The following is a 17,380-nucleotide window of genomic DNA, read 5'->3' as shown; positions in this document are numbered from 1 at the left end:
TGTCCTCTTCCACACCAGTCACAGCCATGTGCCTTTTCACTTAGGTTGGCTGACTGATGCTGGGATCACATCCTGCCTTTTTGCCCCTGTTTTTTGGGTCAATTTGATTAATTTTCCCCATTTTGACTGGAGCCAGTAGTGAGTGTTGCCAGCCAGTTTGCCTTTGCCTTAGTTTTAAGTGTGTGCCTTGCTTGGTGGAGCATGGTAAGTGGAAATCCCTGCAGTTGCCGGATACATTTTCCCCCCTAAAGAAGAAATGAGAAATGGAAAGTTGTGTTGGGATAAAGGTGGGGAGTCTGCATCTAAGAGCTTCTGATCTGAAGATAGGAATGAACGGATCACTTCCACCCTTTTAATGAAGAGCACTATAGTTTCTTCCTTCAGTCATCCTTGGTATTCAGATCTTGTTCAGGGAAAATTGATAGGCTGGTGAGTGAGCAAGCTGCGATTTAGTGCTTTTCCTGCTCTCCCTCTCTCTCAGGCCAAGCAAATTGAACTCCAGTTCACTGTTGGTGAAGCTATTACTAGTGCTGCAATAGGGACCAGTTCAGTAGCTGCCCGTGATGCATGGATGGTAGCTGAAGAAGAATATACCCCTCCTGCAGGTAGGTTTGGGTGCTGAGAACATCTAGAACGTTCCCAACATTCGAAATGTGTCCCAGTTACATATAAAGTGTATTGCGCTTTTTCCTGAGTCCAGTGAGAAACAAGTATCAACAGAAACTGATAATCTGTGTTCACTTCTTTTCCCCCTTTCCCACTCACCACACCCCTGCCTAGAATGAAGCCTGTGTCTAGCCTTTTGCCTTGTACTGTGATGAGATGGAGACTTTAGCTTATGATTGACAGGAGGAATGCATCTGCAGGAGACATGCCCAGATTTCCATAGTTATGTTGTCTCCATACTATTTGGGGCTTCTTTTGGAAACTCACTTTTCTGAGCCTTCTTCAGCAAGGTTCAGAATTTAAATTTGTGAATAAATACGTGTGCTTTGCTTCATGAAAATCCTCTTTCAAATTTCATCCAAAGTGCAAACACACACTCCAAACTTAGGCACACTCTAGTCCATTTACTCCTGTGTATGGAGGGCTGGGTGCTGAGGTGTCCATGTGCACAGACCCAAGGAGCAAGGTAGACATACCATCCTGGGCTTATGCATACTTGAAACCCATGCCACCGATATGTCATATGCCATACAATGTGCCAGGCTCAGTTACAGTGATAAAAAGTGTGTCACTCTCACAGCGTGTATTCAGCTGTCTGAGCCCAAGACCGCTCAAGAATGCCTGGATTCTTGATGGCTGGTGTTGTAGGGAAGGGATCTACATTCCGAGGAGTATCCCAAGGGGCCAGGTGAACAGGTCACAGCATGCCTTTGACCCCTTCATGTTCTTTTCCAGTCTCTGGGATGTAGCCTAGTGATTCCAGATACCCAGTAAGTGCTGCAAAGAGCCCCTGTTCTCTCAGCACAGGGACAAGCAGGCAGATGTGTGGAATAGGCCTCCAGAAAAAAAGAACTTTGGACTGGAAAACGAAAAAAATGGATGCATCTGTCTTGTGTGTGTAATATTATGTCCTCAATTTCTTTGTGCGACTAATGTTTATGCTGGGCCAGTTCAGATGTCACACCGAGCCAAGATTTTGTCTTGGCTCTGGGCACTCCCCTCTCCCTTGCTCATGCATGAGTGAGAAGCGTTCTGCTTCGGATTCTGCTTAGAAACAAGCCAAGACTGAGCATGCCATCCAAACCGACTGATCTTGGCTTATTCTACCCCAAGTGCTTGAGATAAACCACAAGCTGAGCCTGAGGGTTGAAGCTGGGCTTACACCATGATTGTTTCAAGCACCTTGGTTAAAATAAGACAGTATTGGCTGGTTCAAGCATCATGACCAACCTGACTTGTTTTTAACTGCAATCAAAAGCACAGTTCTTCTGGCGCACACATAGGCGGGGGAGTGGGGCCCATACACTTCCAATGCTGAGACAGTGTGCCGATTTAATTTTAGCTCTGTGTGACATCTGAACTGGCCCAACAGATACATCTGTGCTGAACGATCTGGTACAGGAAACATGGAATTGTGTTGTTGAAAAATTTGAAATTTCACACACACACATACACACACACACACCCCGATTCTTCAGTTTGTAATACTCTTTTAAAAATTCTGATAGATGTGAAAGTCAATGATGTGGTTCCCTGGGTCTTGGATGTCATTTTGAATAAACATATTGTCAGCCCCAATCCTCACATAAGGCAAGCATCTTGCATCTGGCTTTTATCATTGGTGAAGAAGCTGAGCACCCACAAAGAAATTAAGGTAGGGAGAAAAATCAACTCTCTTTCATTCTGTTGGTTAATGTTTGTGTTTCTTTAGCTGCTTTCCCCTCCCGCCCCCCGCTTTCCACTTCTTCCTGAAGTGCAGCATCCAGCTAGATAAACAAGAAACTACAGAGACCTTTGGCCTTTATGGGCATGCAATTTTACTAAAAGCTCATGTGAATGTGTAAAGCTGCTTGTTGGAGTCTCTTACCCTATCTCAGTTCATGGCTAATGCCACTGAAACAGTAAAGAATTTAGATTTACAAAATGGATGTGGTTAAGGAACGCACCAGGAGAGCACTGGGATGTCTGTGGAGGACGTCTTGATGGGCACACTCTTGGTGTGCCCTTTCCAATTCATGTACGCTGCTGGGCCATATTGTGTGAACTATCCCTCTTCCTTCTGAAGCAAGCAAACTGACTTTGAGGCAGTATTTTCTTTCTGGTCAGATGCAGTATCATAGGGAATAAGTCTTGATTTTCTGTGTGCCCTTTCCCTGCCCCTTTTGCTTTGCTTGGAAGGTATCTGGCAAATATGGCATAGTATGTATGTGGATGTCCCTGCCTTTCAAGCTGGATATGGATTCTTGGGCTCAGGCTTAGATTTTAGGTTTGTTTGGGGTTTTTTGTGTGAAAAAACTTCCAAACGGTGAAAGGTATACAAAGAAAAGGTAGATTTTGGTTGTATGAATATAAAATTACTTTTCTTTATCTATTTCAAGAGAACAAGTCTAAGAATATGTTAAAAGTCCTCTTCTTCTCCCCTCCCCTTCCCTACAGTCTCATCTCAAGGACATTCAAGGTGCATTTGTATCTATTCTGTCCGACAGCGATGGTAAGCAAGTAGAATACAACATATGCATTTTTGCTACTTGATTTAAAATATGCTATTGCTTAGATTAGAATGAAAGCTGAAACTGGCCATTGCAAGTGATTTTATTGTTTGAATTTCTATTTGAATCTATTCTTAAATGTGTAAAGTTTAATATTGGACTCACTTATATCAAATTAGGTGTTTACATTGCATAGGCTTAGTTCAGATTCAAATTTCTCCTGGTTTGGATTTGGTTTTGTTCCAAATATTGATCCAATAAAGAATCATTTAAATTTTTATTCTCAAACGCAGTGCTGTATTTATTTCAATCAAAACATATTTGTCAATCAGCTGTACAATAAAACAAAGCCATTGCTACAATATTAACAGAAAATTGAAGTTACCTTGCCATCCTAAATAGATTGTGGATTCTCAGTGGATTATTAGGATTTTTAAACGACCGATTCAGTCTCCAAAGTTTTGTGTGCCAATTTGTTGGGGTGGGGGGGAGAAAAGAGTCATAGAGAGCTACTGACATATTCATTCCAGATGATAAATTCAAGAAACAGATATTTAAGATGATGCCTTCTTTTGGATCAGTGTAATTAACAGAGACATGAGCTGAATGTCATGGTCAAATTTCTAGCCAGCTATAGCAAAGTGCGGGAAGGGAAGAGTACTGATGCACATAGCCATATATGCTTTGAAAGTGTTTACTGCCACTAAACACCTGTTTGAAAAGGCAAGCCATGTAAAATGGAAAAGATTCAATTATTTTCTGTTTGAATGTAAAACCATTTTGAAACAGACCACTCTCTGAAGCAAAAAATTGTGCTTGTAACTAGCCATGTCTTTGTACCATTAATGGCTTTCCATTCTGCCTGGTGAAGAGCCCTCTGTAACTTGAAAGCTTCAATTACCAGACTTCAGGTGTAGTTGGTCCAATAGACAATATCACTTATCTTTTTTTGGTGTATGCATTTAAAGGAGATTACTTCTGAATTTTTTAACAGCTTATAAGCTGAAGTCACAGGCTTCATGTAAGTCTAGGGTTTCCAAATAGCCCAAAATCTCCAGCTTTTTTGGTTTTTCTTCAGTGGACAGGCAGCAAAGGTTTATATCAGGCCTTCTTTGGGCCACTACTGGGCTCTGCCCTGGCACCAATGATCTGGGCCGTGATCCGTTGAATCCATTAGAATGGTTCTGCGCCTGCACGGAAATCTCTCGGTATCGAGTTCTACAGCTCCTTTTCGGTGCCTGTGCCCCTCCCCACGTGACCATGTGACCGTAAGGCGGGAGGAAGCACAGGCACCTCAGTTCCTTTGCAACCACTGTGGAGATTGGTTCACTCGGTTTCTGCAGCTCCTTCACTCTGGTTCCTTATCGTTTGGTGAAAGTTCTACTATTTCTTTTGGATTCTCTGGCTTCTGACCTTGGACTGGCTTTCGGACAGTTTTCTCTGCTTTACGATTCTGTTTTGATGCCTGATCGGACTGTTTTCTGGCTATAGACCTAGACTACTTAGCGTTTTATTGTCTACTCTAAAGAGTGTTTGTTTTGACGATCTGATTGAACTATTGCCTACCTTTTACTTCAGACTGCCTAACGACAACGTCTTTTGTGAGTACTGTCTTATGGTTATGGATACCCCGAAGGGAAAAAAGACTTTCAAACTCTGTGAGAAATGCAAGGCAAAATTACCCTCACAGGATGCCCATAATTTATGTTTGCTCTGTTTGAGTGAAGCTCATGTAACCTCGTCATGTAAAATTTGCCAGTTGTTTTCTAAGCAAACACGAAGAAATAGCTTCGTTTGAGGGCCGTGATCTACGATGATGTTCTGACGGCGCCTTCTTCTGCAACAAAAAAGTCTCCTCAGGCGTGTGCCTCGGGGGCCCTGGCTTCCGTCCAGTCTAAAACCCTGCTGCCCTCTGTAAAAGTCCATAAATCCTTGAAGAGATCAAGGGAGAAAATGGCTGCAGCTACTGAACCCGCCGCAAAAATGCGGAAGCTGTTGACATCGAGCTTGACTCTGTCGCCCAAGTCCACTCAAGGGGTGGTCTTTGTGTTGATATCAAAGCCCTCGACATCAACCACCCCATTGGCATCGACAGCAGCTCAGCAACTTGGACCCTCGACATCGATGGCAGCGCAACAAGCTGTACTATCGACACCGAAGCCGAGCTCGACACCGAGAGAGTCCTCGACATCGAGTGCTTCCAACGTCTCATCAGCATCGATCTCGTCATCAATGAAGGCACCGACATTGACTCAACCTCCACACATTTCTTCGGTCTCAATGTCGACAATTGAAGGAGTACCTTCTACCCTGATACCTACATTGCCAATACCGAGTCTGCGAGATTTACAGCCAGCGCTGACCCCGATACAGTCCCCTTTGACATCGGGGAATGGAGCACAGCCTTTGGCACTGAACACACCAACCAATATTACTGCTGTTACACCTCAATTCTGAGCTCCCCTGACGTTTGCAGTGGAAGAGGCTGACCTTTCAGATACGGGGGGGGGGGGCGGCTTTGGATCAGGGGGCAACACAGTCCCTTCTGACAATGTTGGACTCTGCAGCTAACACTTTGTCTACATTCCAAGGCTTTCCGCGCTCGGAGGAAGACACTCCGCATTCCAACCCACAATTACTGACCGCTGCACAATTGTCCACCACAGCGCCATGGCACACCTGTGAGTTCAGTCACAGGGTATCCCTATCTAATAAGACCGCATTACCTGGCATGTCTTCGCCAGGAATGACCTATGACTACGATGAGGATCGAGTTTGGCAACGAGCCACGTCTTCAGCCGCTGTTCCTCGAGCTACCGCCGCCCTGCCAATCCATCCACTCTTGGGAGGGGGGGCAGGCGAGAACCTCCCTTATGTCAAAACCGGTGCTTTCCAATGCTTCCACACAAACTTTGCGACCTACGACTACAAGGTCTACACAAACCATACAGCAGGTCACTGCAGTAGTGGTCCAAACAGAGGACCCACCTTTGTCTACCCCCCTCCCCCGCCGTGTATAGAGTCACCAGGCGGGGGTCCTTCACACCACTCTCCCTCTGAAATTACGTTGGATGACAGCCACCATGGCTCCTCCGATTTTGAATCTGATACGGAAACTGTGGAAGCTGACCCCTCGCCTGACGTGGCTACACCTACCCACATCTCACGTAAAGCAGATGGCTGCTGCCTTGGGATTAGATTTGTCCTCACAAGTCAAGACCATTGATGACCCAGTCTACAATTTCATGGCATGGTCCCAATCAGCCGGTGGCGCTACCTCTGCTGCCCATCATCTCAAATGCCGCTCAGTGCGCTTGGCAGGTTCCTCACACATGCACACCAATGTCCAAAAGGTTAGAGGGTCTTTACAGGGTACAAGAACAGGATAATACCTACTTATTCAAACACCCTGTCCCAAACCCGTTGGTTATTGACTGTGCGACCAAGTCCAAGTCAGGTCGCCGACACACCACCCCGGCGGATAAAGAGGGCAGAAAATTAGGCGTTATGGGGAGAAAGTTATACTCCACCTCTTGTCTTTCGGTCAAAGTGGCCTACATGGCAAAATACAGCTACTGCATTTGGGAAAATCTAGAGAAGGACATTGATACCTTGTCTCCTGAACAGCTCAAAGTTCGGTTCTGGAAAACGTTACAGAAAGTGGGGGACCTCACGTGTCAACAATTGAGCACTGCGAAACACTTAGAAGAGTCGGAATCTAGATCTGTCACCACTGTGATTACCCTCCGTCATCATGCTTGGTTGCGGTCCACGACCCTACATCAGGACATGTGAGATAAGATAGGGGGTCTACAATTCGATGGCAAGGGCCTTTTCTCAGAGGAGACAGATCCAACAATGGGGAAAAAATGAAGAAATCAAAATTCATGGCCAAGACATTCACTTCTTCAGCATCAGCTTCATATCCTAATAAGCAAAGATCTTACTACCATCCCCGTGCGTCCTACAGACCGCGAGAATATCGGGACTTCTGTAAGAATTACCAACCTTTTAATAAACGCCCTGGATAACAGAAGGGTAGATATACCCCTACACAACGTGGGAAACAGGCAGAGGGTAACAAACAGCGACCCTGAGATACAGGACAGCCCATCGCACCAGCCATCTCTATTGCTTCATAAACCTTGTTCTCCCTCCCAAAACATCAAGAAGGTCGACCACCCGGCCTATACCATCAACCGGCTGGTTCTACATTGGCAAGTCATGCGGAAGCATGACACCACATAACATCAGATGAGTGGGTCTTAAAGATTGTCACATCAGGCTACGTGATAGAGTTCAAGAAACGCCTGCTATTCAGGGGCCTTCGCTTTACGAGAGCAACACCTGCTTTACTACAAGAGGTGAAGGAACTCCTGCAGAAAAAAGCAATAGCCCCAGTGCAATGGGCAGGTCGACGGGAGGGGGTTTACTCCCGTTATTTCCAAGTCCCGAAAACAGATGGCGGGATGCGACCGATCATGGACCTCAGGCATCTCAACAAGTTCGTTCGAGTGAAAAGGTATCAGATGATGATGTTACAGGACGTCCTACAGCTACTACATCGGGAACGGTGGCTTGTGACATTAGACTTAAAGGATGCTTACGTTCATATAGGGATTCAACCATCCCATCAAAAGTACCCGAGGTTCGCATTAGGAAGGTCAATATATCAATATTAAGTCCTCCCGTTCGGATGCACTGCCCCGCGTGTATTTACCAAGTGCATGGCGGTGGTAGTGACTCACTTAAGGACAAAAGGCCTGAAACTGTTCCTCTATGTCGACAACTGGCTGCTGATATCCAGAGACAAAAAAGAGTTACTTTTGCAGATTCAGTACATGTTGGACCTTCTCAGAGACCTAGGAATACAAGTCAACTGGAAGAAGTCTCACCTGACCCCAGTATCCACCATATCTTACATTGGCGCAATACTGGATGCAGATGCGGGGAAAGCGTTCTTGCCAGAGGAACGCTACCAGACCATAGCACTAATGGTTCACGAGTTTCAACACAATCCCTTACAAACAGCACATCAGATACAACAGTTTCTGGGCCTGATGGCCTCCTGCAAGTCGACTGTACGCTACACGAGGTTGAAAATGCGAAAGCTTCAACTGTGGTTCCTGTATTATTTTTGACTAAACAGAGACAGCCCAACGAAACAACTACATCTACCTCTACCAATCCTACGATCCCTCTCTTGGTGGACAAGACGGCTCAACTTGCTCAGAGGAATACCCTTTTAGGCGCAGTTCCCGTCAGTGTAGGTCACGACAGATGCTTCACTCCAGGGTTGAGGTGGTCATTGCAATACCACAGTGGCACAAGGCATCTGGACTCGCTCCCAACGCCAGTTCCACATAAACCTCCTGGAGCTACTGGCGGTTTACCAAGCCATGAAAGCCTTCCTCCCGATGCTAAGAGGGAGGGTAGCACAACTTCACTTGGACAACACTACTGCCATCGCCTACCTGAACAGACAGGGCGGAACGGTCTCCAGGTCGCTGTGTGCCCTGAGCATTCAGAACTGGCATTGGTGTATCAAGAACAGCATCACCCCAATAGCCATCCACATCAAGGGCGCAGACAACATACTGGTGGATGGTCTCAGTTGTTCATTTTCAACGGAAGCCCAACACGAGTGGGAACTGAACGACACATACCTACACAAGATATTCCTACTCTGGGGTCACCCAGAGATTGACTTATTTGCTACAGCATGAAATACAAAATGCCTGTTCTGCTCCAGAACAGAGAGCGGGCCACGAACCCCAGTCTTTGGGAGATGCTTTCCAGATGGACTGGTTGGAACAGTGGACTTACATGTCCCCCCTTTTGCCTCTTGTGAGCAGAGTTGTGGCACGTCTACTGACAGGCCATGTGAAATGCATCCTGATCACGCCTTGGTGGCCCCGCCAAGCATGGTTTCCACATCTACTCAAACTAGCTTCAACTTATCAGAGACTTCCAAACCGCCCAGACCTCCTGATTCAGGAAAATGGGCGCCTTCTACATCCGGAAGTGCTCACCCTGCAACTAAGAGCGTGGAAGATTGGCTACTGAAATGAATCATGCTAAATCAGCATAGGCCATCTACAAGAAGGAACTATGCTAGCAAATGGAAAAGATTTGCTGTTTACACCTCACTCCATGCTTTCCGCCCTAAGGAGGCCTCCGTCCGTGAGATCCTGCTTTATTTGACCTCTCTAAAATCGGAAAAGCTTTCAAATGTGTCAACCAAGGTCCACCTGGCGGCACTTTCATCTCGACATCCAGGGTGGGATGGAAAAACAGTGTTCTCTCATCCCTCATGCAAGAGCTTCCTGAAAGGCCTCACTAATCTCTGTCTTCCCATCCGAAAACCTCTTGAACAGTGGAGCATCTTGCTGGTCCTCTCTGCACTAACTGAACCGCCCTTCAAACTCATGTGTTCCACAATGATGAAGCTGGCATCCCTGAAAACAGCTTGTTTAGTGGCTATCACCACTGCTCGCAGGGTGAGTGAACTTACAGCCCTTCGAATGGATGTCCCTTATGCCCGTTTCTACCTGGATAAAGTTCTCCTCCGGTCGGATATCACCTTTTAACCTAAAATTGTGATGGACTTCCACATCAATCAGGATGTGGTGCTACCTACCTTCTTTAAGTTGCTGTCCAATCTGTTGGAAAAATTCCCTGGATGTACGCAGAGCGCTTCTCTATTACCTTTCAAAGACTAAATCTTTCCGTTCGTCAAGGAGACTATTCGTCGCCTATAAGGGAGCAAACAAAGGACAGGCATTGTCTAGGCCGAGACTATCACACTGGATTGTTGAAGCCATCCATCTGGCGTACTCTCTACAAGAAGTTCAACCACCAAAGACTATCAAGGCTCATTCCACAAGAGCTTATGGTGCTTCGGCTGCTCACCTGTCTGGCATATCATTTCAAGACACCTGCAAGGCCGCTACATGGTCTTCTGAGCAAGCATTTGTAAAGCACTACGCTATAGACATACGGTCTGCTGCGGAAGCGAATTTTGGGAGAGGTATCCTTTAAAGGGTGTTGCAATAACTCTACTGCTCCCTCTTCCTTATGGAGCTAACTAAACACCCATTCTAATGGATTCAACGGATCACGACTCAGATAAACAGGTTGCTCACCTGTAACTGATGTTCTAGTAGTGATCCGTTGATATCCATTAGACCCTCCCGAACCTCCCCTCTGCAGTAGTACTTACCTCACTATAGTAGAACTTACCTGCTTACTCGACTGCTTCGGCAGTCTCCAAGGAACTGAGGTGCCTGCACTTCCTCCCACCTTAAATAGTCACGTGGGGCGGGGCACAGGTGCCGAAAAGGAGCTGTAGAGCTTGACACCAAGAGGCTTCCACTCAGGTGCAGAACCATTCTAATGGATATCAACGGATCACTACCAGATCATCATACAGGTGAGCAACCTGTTTTTCCCTCTAACAGGGATTCCCAGATGTTATTGACTACATCTCCCACAGTACTCAGCTAATGGCCATTGCAGCTGGGAATGCTGGGAGTTGTAGTGAACAACATCTGGGAATCCCTGTTAGAGGAAACACTGCCTGGTACCAGCTCCGCGCCCCCCCCCCCCAATACTTTAGGGTTGGCAGTCTCGTGACCTCACCAGCCCAGCTTTGGAAATCTCAGGTTTTCTAGATGCATTGAACCCAATAACTCTTATGTAAACTGCTTGTATCAAATGGGATGTCTTCCATATTTCTTACCTCATGCCTTAAGATCATCAGAGTAGACTCTTGCAGATGAAATTGTGCTCTGAAGTCCTGTCCCCATGCTGACTTGCTCAAAATCTCTGCCCCCTGCTGTCCTGTGGACAGTTGTGGGTGGAGCTTCTGAGCATGTCAGTATATGGGTGGGGTTTCAGAGCACAATCCCAGGGATGGTATATACGTGTACAGTGTCCCTGCTTCTTTTAAGGCTAAGAACGCGGACCTTCTGTGTGATGGCACTCTGCCTTTGGAATTATTTTCCCAGGGAAGCAGTTATCTCATACAATTTGAAAAGATGGTAAGGACTCTTCTGTTTGAGAGAGCTTGTGGAGAGAGTGGGTAGCTGTTGTGGTTAGTGTTAGGGTATCTGATCTTTATACTTTCCGTAAATTTAAAAAAAAAAATTTATTATTACATTTGTTAATAATGAAAACCAATAAAAATTGAATTTGCAAAAAAAATAATAATAATGAGAGCCATTATTTTTCAACTATAATAAATAAATAAATAAATAAATGTGTTGCAGTTTCCTCTTTGTAGTAATTTGTATGTGTTTCTTGCAGAACTCAGTCAAGATGTTGCTTCTAAAGGCCTTGGTTTGGTATATGAGCTGGGGAGTGAACAAGACCAGCAGGAATTGGTCACCATGCTGGTTGAAACCCTTATGACTGGGAAAAGGTATTTTGTGCCTCCCTTGTTTGCAGAGTGTGTTGTGGGAGGCAGGGAATCTGGCAATGGTTTAAAAGGCAGCTTTAAGTGATTTAAATATAAATATTTGTTGGATGCTGCTGCTTTTGTTAGGGAGGCTTAAAAGCCCCTCTGCTCCTTTACTTCCCTGATTTTGCAGGTGGATGTGCTACTTAGACATGTATTGCATCTGAAATGTGGAAGTAAGGTGGGCTTGTGGCAGGGCTGGAGGTATAGGCAGATGTGATCTGCTATTTGTTATATATGCCCACTATCACAGAGATGTGAACAGATGCATTTGACTGTAAGAGGAAGGCTGAGAAGTAACAGTTTACTGGCACCGAAAGATCTGGATCGAGATCCATAAGAATGGGTACTGCACTTGCTCAGGATCCTTGCAGTATTATGCCGCAGCTTAGCAAAGTGACTGAGCCCCACCTCTACGCCTACAGCATGCTATTTAAAGGTGGGCTGGGCGTTATGTTCTTCAGTTCTTTTCCGACCACCTTGCTTTCAGTCCTTAGGCTGTCACTCCTTGTCGGTAAAAGTTCTTCGTGTGAGTTCATTAGTAAAAAAAAACCAGACTGTTAATTTCAGTATTTGGCTTGGGAACAGTTTCCGGACTTCATCGGCGTTAATACAACCTTTGAACGGACCTAAACTGCGATTTTGGATAACCCTAACGTGACTGAGGAGAAATGGACTTTCAAGAGGTGCATGGGCTGTAATGCCAAACTTCCCTCGAAAGACCTCCACGATCTATGTCTGATTTGCTTAGGAGAAGAGCACAATGTTTCTTCTTGCAAAATATGCTTGTCATTTTCTAAGCAGACGTGAAAAAATGGTGGTTTTCGGCTTTGCGTCACCATTTATGGCAAGGTGTTAGGCCCTTCAATGCTGAGAGAACCACGCCCTGGAACTTCGACATCAGCTTCTAAAGACTTGGCATCAACTCTTAAGCCTACTTCCTTGAAACCGTCACAGCTGTCTACACTGACTGCTATTAAAAGCCCAAAAGCTCCTTTGAAGTCAACTCCTACTTTGATACCGGGACATAAAGCGTTTGAGACCAGATACTTGTTTGTCTTCTCCATGACTTAAGAAGTCAAAGACTATGGACTTGACAAAAGAAAGAACGCTGTCTCCATCTGGTCTACAAAGCCTGCCACCGAAATCCTCAGCGACAGCAGTCGAGACTGATCGTCACCGCTTGACATTGAAATTCTCAACATTGAGGAAGGAGAAACCTCGAGGCGTCAGAGAAACCTCTCGATGTCGACTGCTCGACACGAGACTGTTAATGTCAAGGGCTCGTTCTCTGTTTCCAGCCTCTATTCCAGTCAACTCTTCGACCCCATCACCACCTAATCGACATCGTAAGTCTCCATCAGTGTTGACACGCCTTCCATCGACACTGGCTATGCAAGTTCTGATTTCCACTGTAAACATTCCAGTGTTGTCGGCATTGAGATTGGTGACTCCACGATGCCAAGCCCTATACCGATGTTCATTGTCCAAGAAGAACAAGACAGGGATACCTTATTGGATCCTACCACTGCCTGCACCTTGCTTTCCATACTGGATTCTGGGTCAAGCACTCCTTCGATGTTGCCATTTAAAGGTTTCCCTCCACAATCTTCTGATTTGGGAACTCATAAGGAATTGGTTATAGCTCAATTGTCTGACCAATGCACTCCAGCATCATGTGCTCTATCTGCTGCCCATTTGGCAGGCCCATCTTCATGACATTCATGTGGCTTCACACATTCATCAGCTGCAGGGGCAACTCTTGCATTGGCTACTCTGGGGACCTTGTCCCCTAGCTTATCTTATAATTTTCAAGAGGACCAACCCTGGAGATCCTCACAACCAAAGTCTTACTTGCCTCTGGCATCTGCTATGACTCCAGTTCGGACTGTGTAATCTCTAGCTGGAGGTGATGGCCGAGCCGTACTGGTTAAACCCACTGTGCAAAGTTTTTCTGTTGCAACGTAGACAGTTGCCTGGCCACCTGCAAAGCACTTGGTGAATACAACCACTCAGACTGTTTTCAAAGGCACTGATATGGGGTCTCAGACTCTATCTATTACCACAACAAAAAGTTACCATTGAGACCCAGATGTATGTACCACCATCACCAACTCACTCACCTTCTGAGCATCATGGCTCTTCGGACTCTGATGATTCAGAATACTTGGCTGATCCTCCTACCAACGTACCTCTGGCCACACATTTTTCACCTAATGAAGAAATGAAGGCTTATCACCATCACGTTAGGGAGATGGCAGCCGCTCTGAGACTTGATCTCAAGCCTGAGGTAGCCACTGTAGATGACCTTGTTTATAATTTTATAATAAAATCTCAGTCATCTCAACCTGTGGTGCTTCCAGTTCTCCCGGTCGTTTCTAGGGCTGCTAAGTGTGCGTAGGAGGTGGTCCATACTACAACCCCCACTTCTAAATGTCTAGGAAGTTTGTATTGGATTCAGGAGAAAGACAATGAGTACCTTCTGAAGCATCCTACTCCAAATTTCCTGGTGCCTTTCCATTAAGATAGCAAACTATTTGGCTTGCACTGCTAAATATAACCATTGCATATGGGAGCTCTTCAAAATGCACTGGATGTCCTCTCCCTGGAAGAATTTAAGAAAAAATTCCAACAGACACTGAATAAATATATCAGTGGCATTTACAGTACTCGCCAGCAATTGCCAAACACGTGATCGAGTCAGAATTGTGTTCCTTGGTTGCTGCAGTCTCTCTGAGGAGGCATGCCTGGCTTTGCTCCACCAATCTACAGGGCAACATGAAAGACAAAATTGAAGGCTTACTTTCAAGTGCCTCTTCAGCGAGGACACTGACTTCACCATAAAAAAGTCAAAGTTTACTGCCCAAACTTTCACTGCTTCAACATCAACCTCTTCAACATCAACTTCTTCCTACGGCTCAAAATGTCATTCTTATTCAAGACAAAAGCCCGCAAGAGAGCTGTGACTCTAGGAAGCAGTATCATCCTTATCACAAGTGCACTTATCAGAGCAAGGGGAAATCTAATCAGTCCCAATGTACAAAACAAGTAGAGCCTCAAAAGCATCTTTGAGGTTAAAGTCCACCCGCTGTCACCACAGTACTTCTTCCCCTTCCCTGCACCGGGGTTTTTATAACATCTTGGCATGTGAAGGATAACAACAGACTCACAAACTCTACACTCTTATCAGCGGCCAACATCAGGCTGGCACACCATGCCCCCACGAGGCACCACATAACATCTGACTGCTGGGTCCTGAAGATTATAACTTTGGGATATGCCATAGAATTCAAGACAATTCCAAAGTTTACGGGGACAAGGTTCACTCAACCCTCTTTGGCATTGTTGGAAGAACTGAAGGAGCTGTTAGCAAAAAGGACTATCACCCTGGTGCAGTGGATACAAAGGTGGGAGGGTTTTTACTCCACTATTTTATGATCCCAAAGAAGGATGGCAGGATTCGACACATCATGGATCTACGCTGCCTGAACAAACTTGTCCATGTGCAAAAATTCCGCATGATAGCGTTACAAGAGATCTTGCTTCTTCTATATTGGGAGAACTGGCTTGTGGTGCTGGATCTCAGAGATGTGTATTTCCACATTGGCATCAGGTCACAACACAGGAAATATCTGAGGTTTGCTGTAGGAAACCAGTGTACCAATACACAGTCTTACCCTTCAGGCTTTCCACTGCATCCAGGGTATTTACCAAATGCAAGGCTACAGTGGTAGCCTACCTATGGACCCATGGTATCTCGGTCTATCCATTGCTGGATGACTGGCTCCTGACTTCCAGGGACAGAGAAGAGTTATGTTCTCAGATAAAGTACATTTCATCTCTCCTCCAAGACTTGGGAATCCAAGTCAATTGAAAAAAAAAATCAGAATTGGAGCCAGTTCATGACATCAACTGCATTGGAGCAGCCCTGGACACAGGAGCCAGGATAGCATACTTACTTTGGGAGCGCTTCCAGTGCATAAGGGACCTGGTACTCCATTTCCAACAACACCCATCTCAGCTGGCCCAACTCATTCAAGGCTACGGGGACTTATAGCATCCTGCAACACAGTGGTGTGGTATGCCCGCTTGAAAATGTATAAGTTACAACTTGGTTTCTGTCAGTCTTCCGCCCAAATGTGGACAATCAGCACCTGCGTCTAGTGATCCCAGATCAGATTCTATGCTCACTTACCTGGTGGTCAACAGGCAAGAATCTTCTGGAAGGGGTTCCTTTTCAGATACTGGCTCACCCTGTCTGGTTAACAACAGACACTTCTCTGCTGGGCTGGGGGCCCCACTGCGGGGAACATCTGATTCAGGGCTCGTGGACCCCTCAACAAGCAAAGTTTCATATCAATTTCCTGGAACTGCTGGCTGTCTTCAAAGCAATGAAAGCTTTCCTGCCACTTCTATAAGGAAGAGTCATACAAGTGCAGTTAGACAATACCACAGCACTAGCCTACATCAACCGTAAGGAAGGGACAGTGTCCTGGTTTCTTTGGGCCCTTAGCCTGAAACAATGGCATTGGTGCATCAGGTTACCCAATAGCCATCCACATAAAGGGCCTGGACAACATCCTGGAGGATGACTTCAGTCAAACACCTCCAACAACACGAATGGGAAATCAAGACAGATTATATTTCTGTTCATGAGTTGGATAATACTAACTATAGATCTCTTTGCCACCTTGGGGAACACGAAGTGCACTCGTTTCTGCTCCAGGGTGGGTCACGGCCCAAAATCACTGGAGGACGCCTTCCAGTTGGACTGGCAACAGGAGATCTCGTATATGTTTTCGCCATGACCACTGATCAGCTGAGTGGTTGCCCGCCTTTCGACTGCTCCTACATTATGTATCCTGGTGACTCCATGGTGGCCAAGGCAACCATGGTTTCCACAGGTTCTCAAACTGTCAGCAAACCAGTACCAGAGACTACTACAAGAGGTGGATCTCCTGACACTAGGCCATGTCAACGTACTGCATCCAGATGTTCTCACTTACTGTCTAACAGCATGGTGAATCGACTTTTGATTAATAAAATCCTGCTTAACCAAAGGAAGTCTTCCATCAGACGAAATTACCTTAGTAAGTAGCTTTGTTTCAAAGCTTATGCAAGGATGCATGGTTTTCAGCCTAGACAAGTCACAATCAAGGATGTGCTCCTTTACTTGACTAATTTAAAATCACATGGGTTGGCCAATGTATCTTTAAAGGAGAATCCAGCAGCACTCTCTTCAAAACATCTGGGCTGTAATTGGCTCTGTGGAGCATATCCTTGGTCCTTTCAGCTTTAACTGAGACCCCATTTGAATCAATGAGTTCAAAATTAACAATAAAGTTAGTGACTTTAAAAACTGCTTTCTTGCTTGCCATAACTATGGCCAAATGCATTAGTGAATTGACAGCATTGCGGATTGATTCGCCACACACCGGAATCTATCCTGATAGTGCTAATGCATATGGACCCAGCCTTTTTATTCAAGGTAGTGTCTGACTTTCACCTCAACCAGGACATTGTTCTCCCTATGTTCTTCAGGGATCCATCTACTCTTTTGGAATGTGCAATGCACTCCTTGGATGTGCGGAGGACACTTTTATATAACCTGTACCGAACTAAGGAGTTCAGATCCACCAAGCATTTATTTGTAGCATACAAGGGCTCTGTGAGAGGCTCCTGCATTTCCAGACAAAGAATGTCCAGATGGCTAGTTGAACTTATTATGCTGACCTACAAGTCACAGAACGTGCAACCGCCTGAAGCA

General features: G+C 45.6%; 1 protein-coding gene across 2 annotated transcripts in view; it reads left to right on the top strand.

The window, feature by feature from the left end:
* The window catches only part of ECPAS (Ecm29 proteasome adaptor and scaffold), a 139,680-nt gene that overhangs the window by 74,829 nt on the left and 47,471 nt on the right, over nt 1-17,380 (top strand). For both annotated transcript variants that reach the window (XM_053296388.1, XM_053296389.1), the window contains exons 25-28: nt 482-605; nt 2,175-2,320; nt 3,103-3,157; nt 11,463-11,577. In XM_053296388.1, the coding sequence (XP_053152363.1) occupies nt 482-605; nt 2,175-2,320; nt 3,103-3,157; nt 11,463-11,577 (440 nt within the window). The remainder of the gene's footprint in view (nt 1-481; nt 606-2,174; nt 2,321-3,102; nt 3,158-11,462; nt 11,578-17,380) is intronic.

The sequence above is a fragment of the Hemicordylus capensis genome, chromosome 2, assembly GCF_027244095.1.
Source record: "Hemicordylus capensis ecotype Gifberg chromosome 2, rHemCap1.1.pri, whole genome shotgun sequence".
Classification (NCBI taxonomy): domain Eukaryota; kingdom Metazoa; phylum Chordata; class Lepidosauria; order Squamata; family Cordylidae; genus Hemicordylus; species Hemicordylus capensis.
Note: the sequence above shows the minus strand (reverse complement) of the source record. Positions and strands in the feature narration are given on the sequence as shown.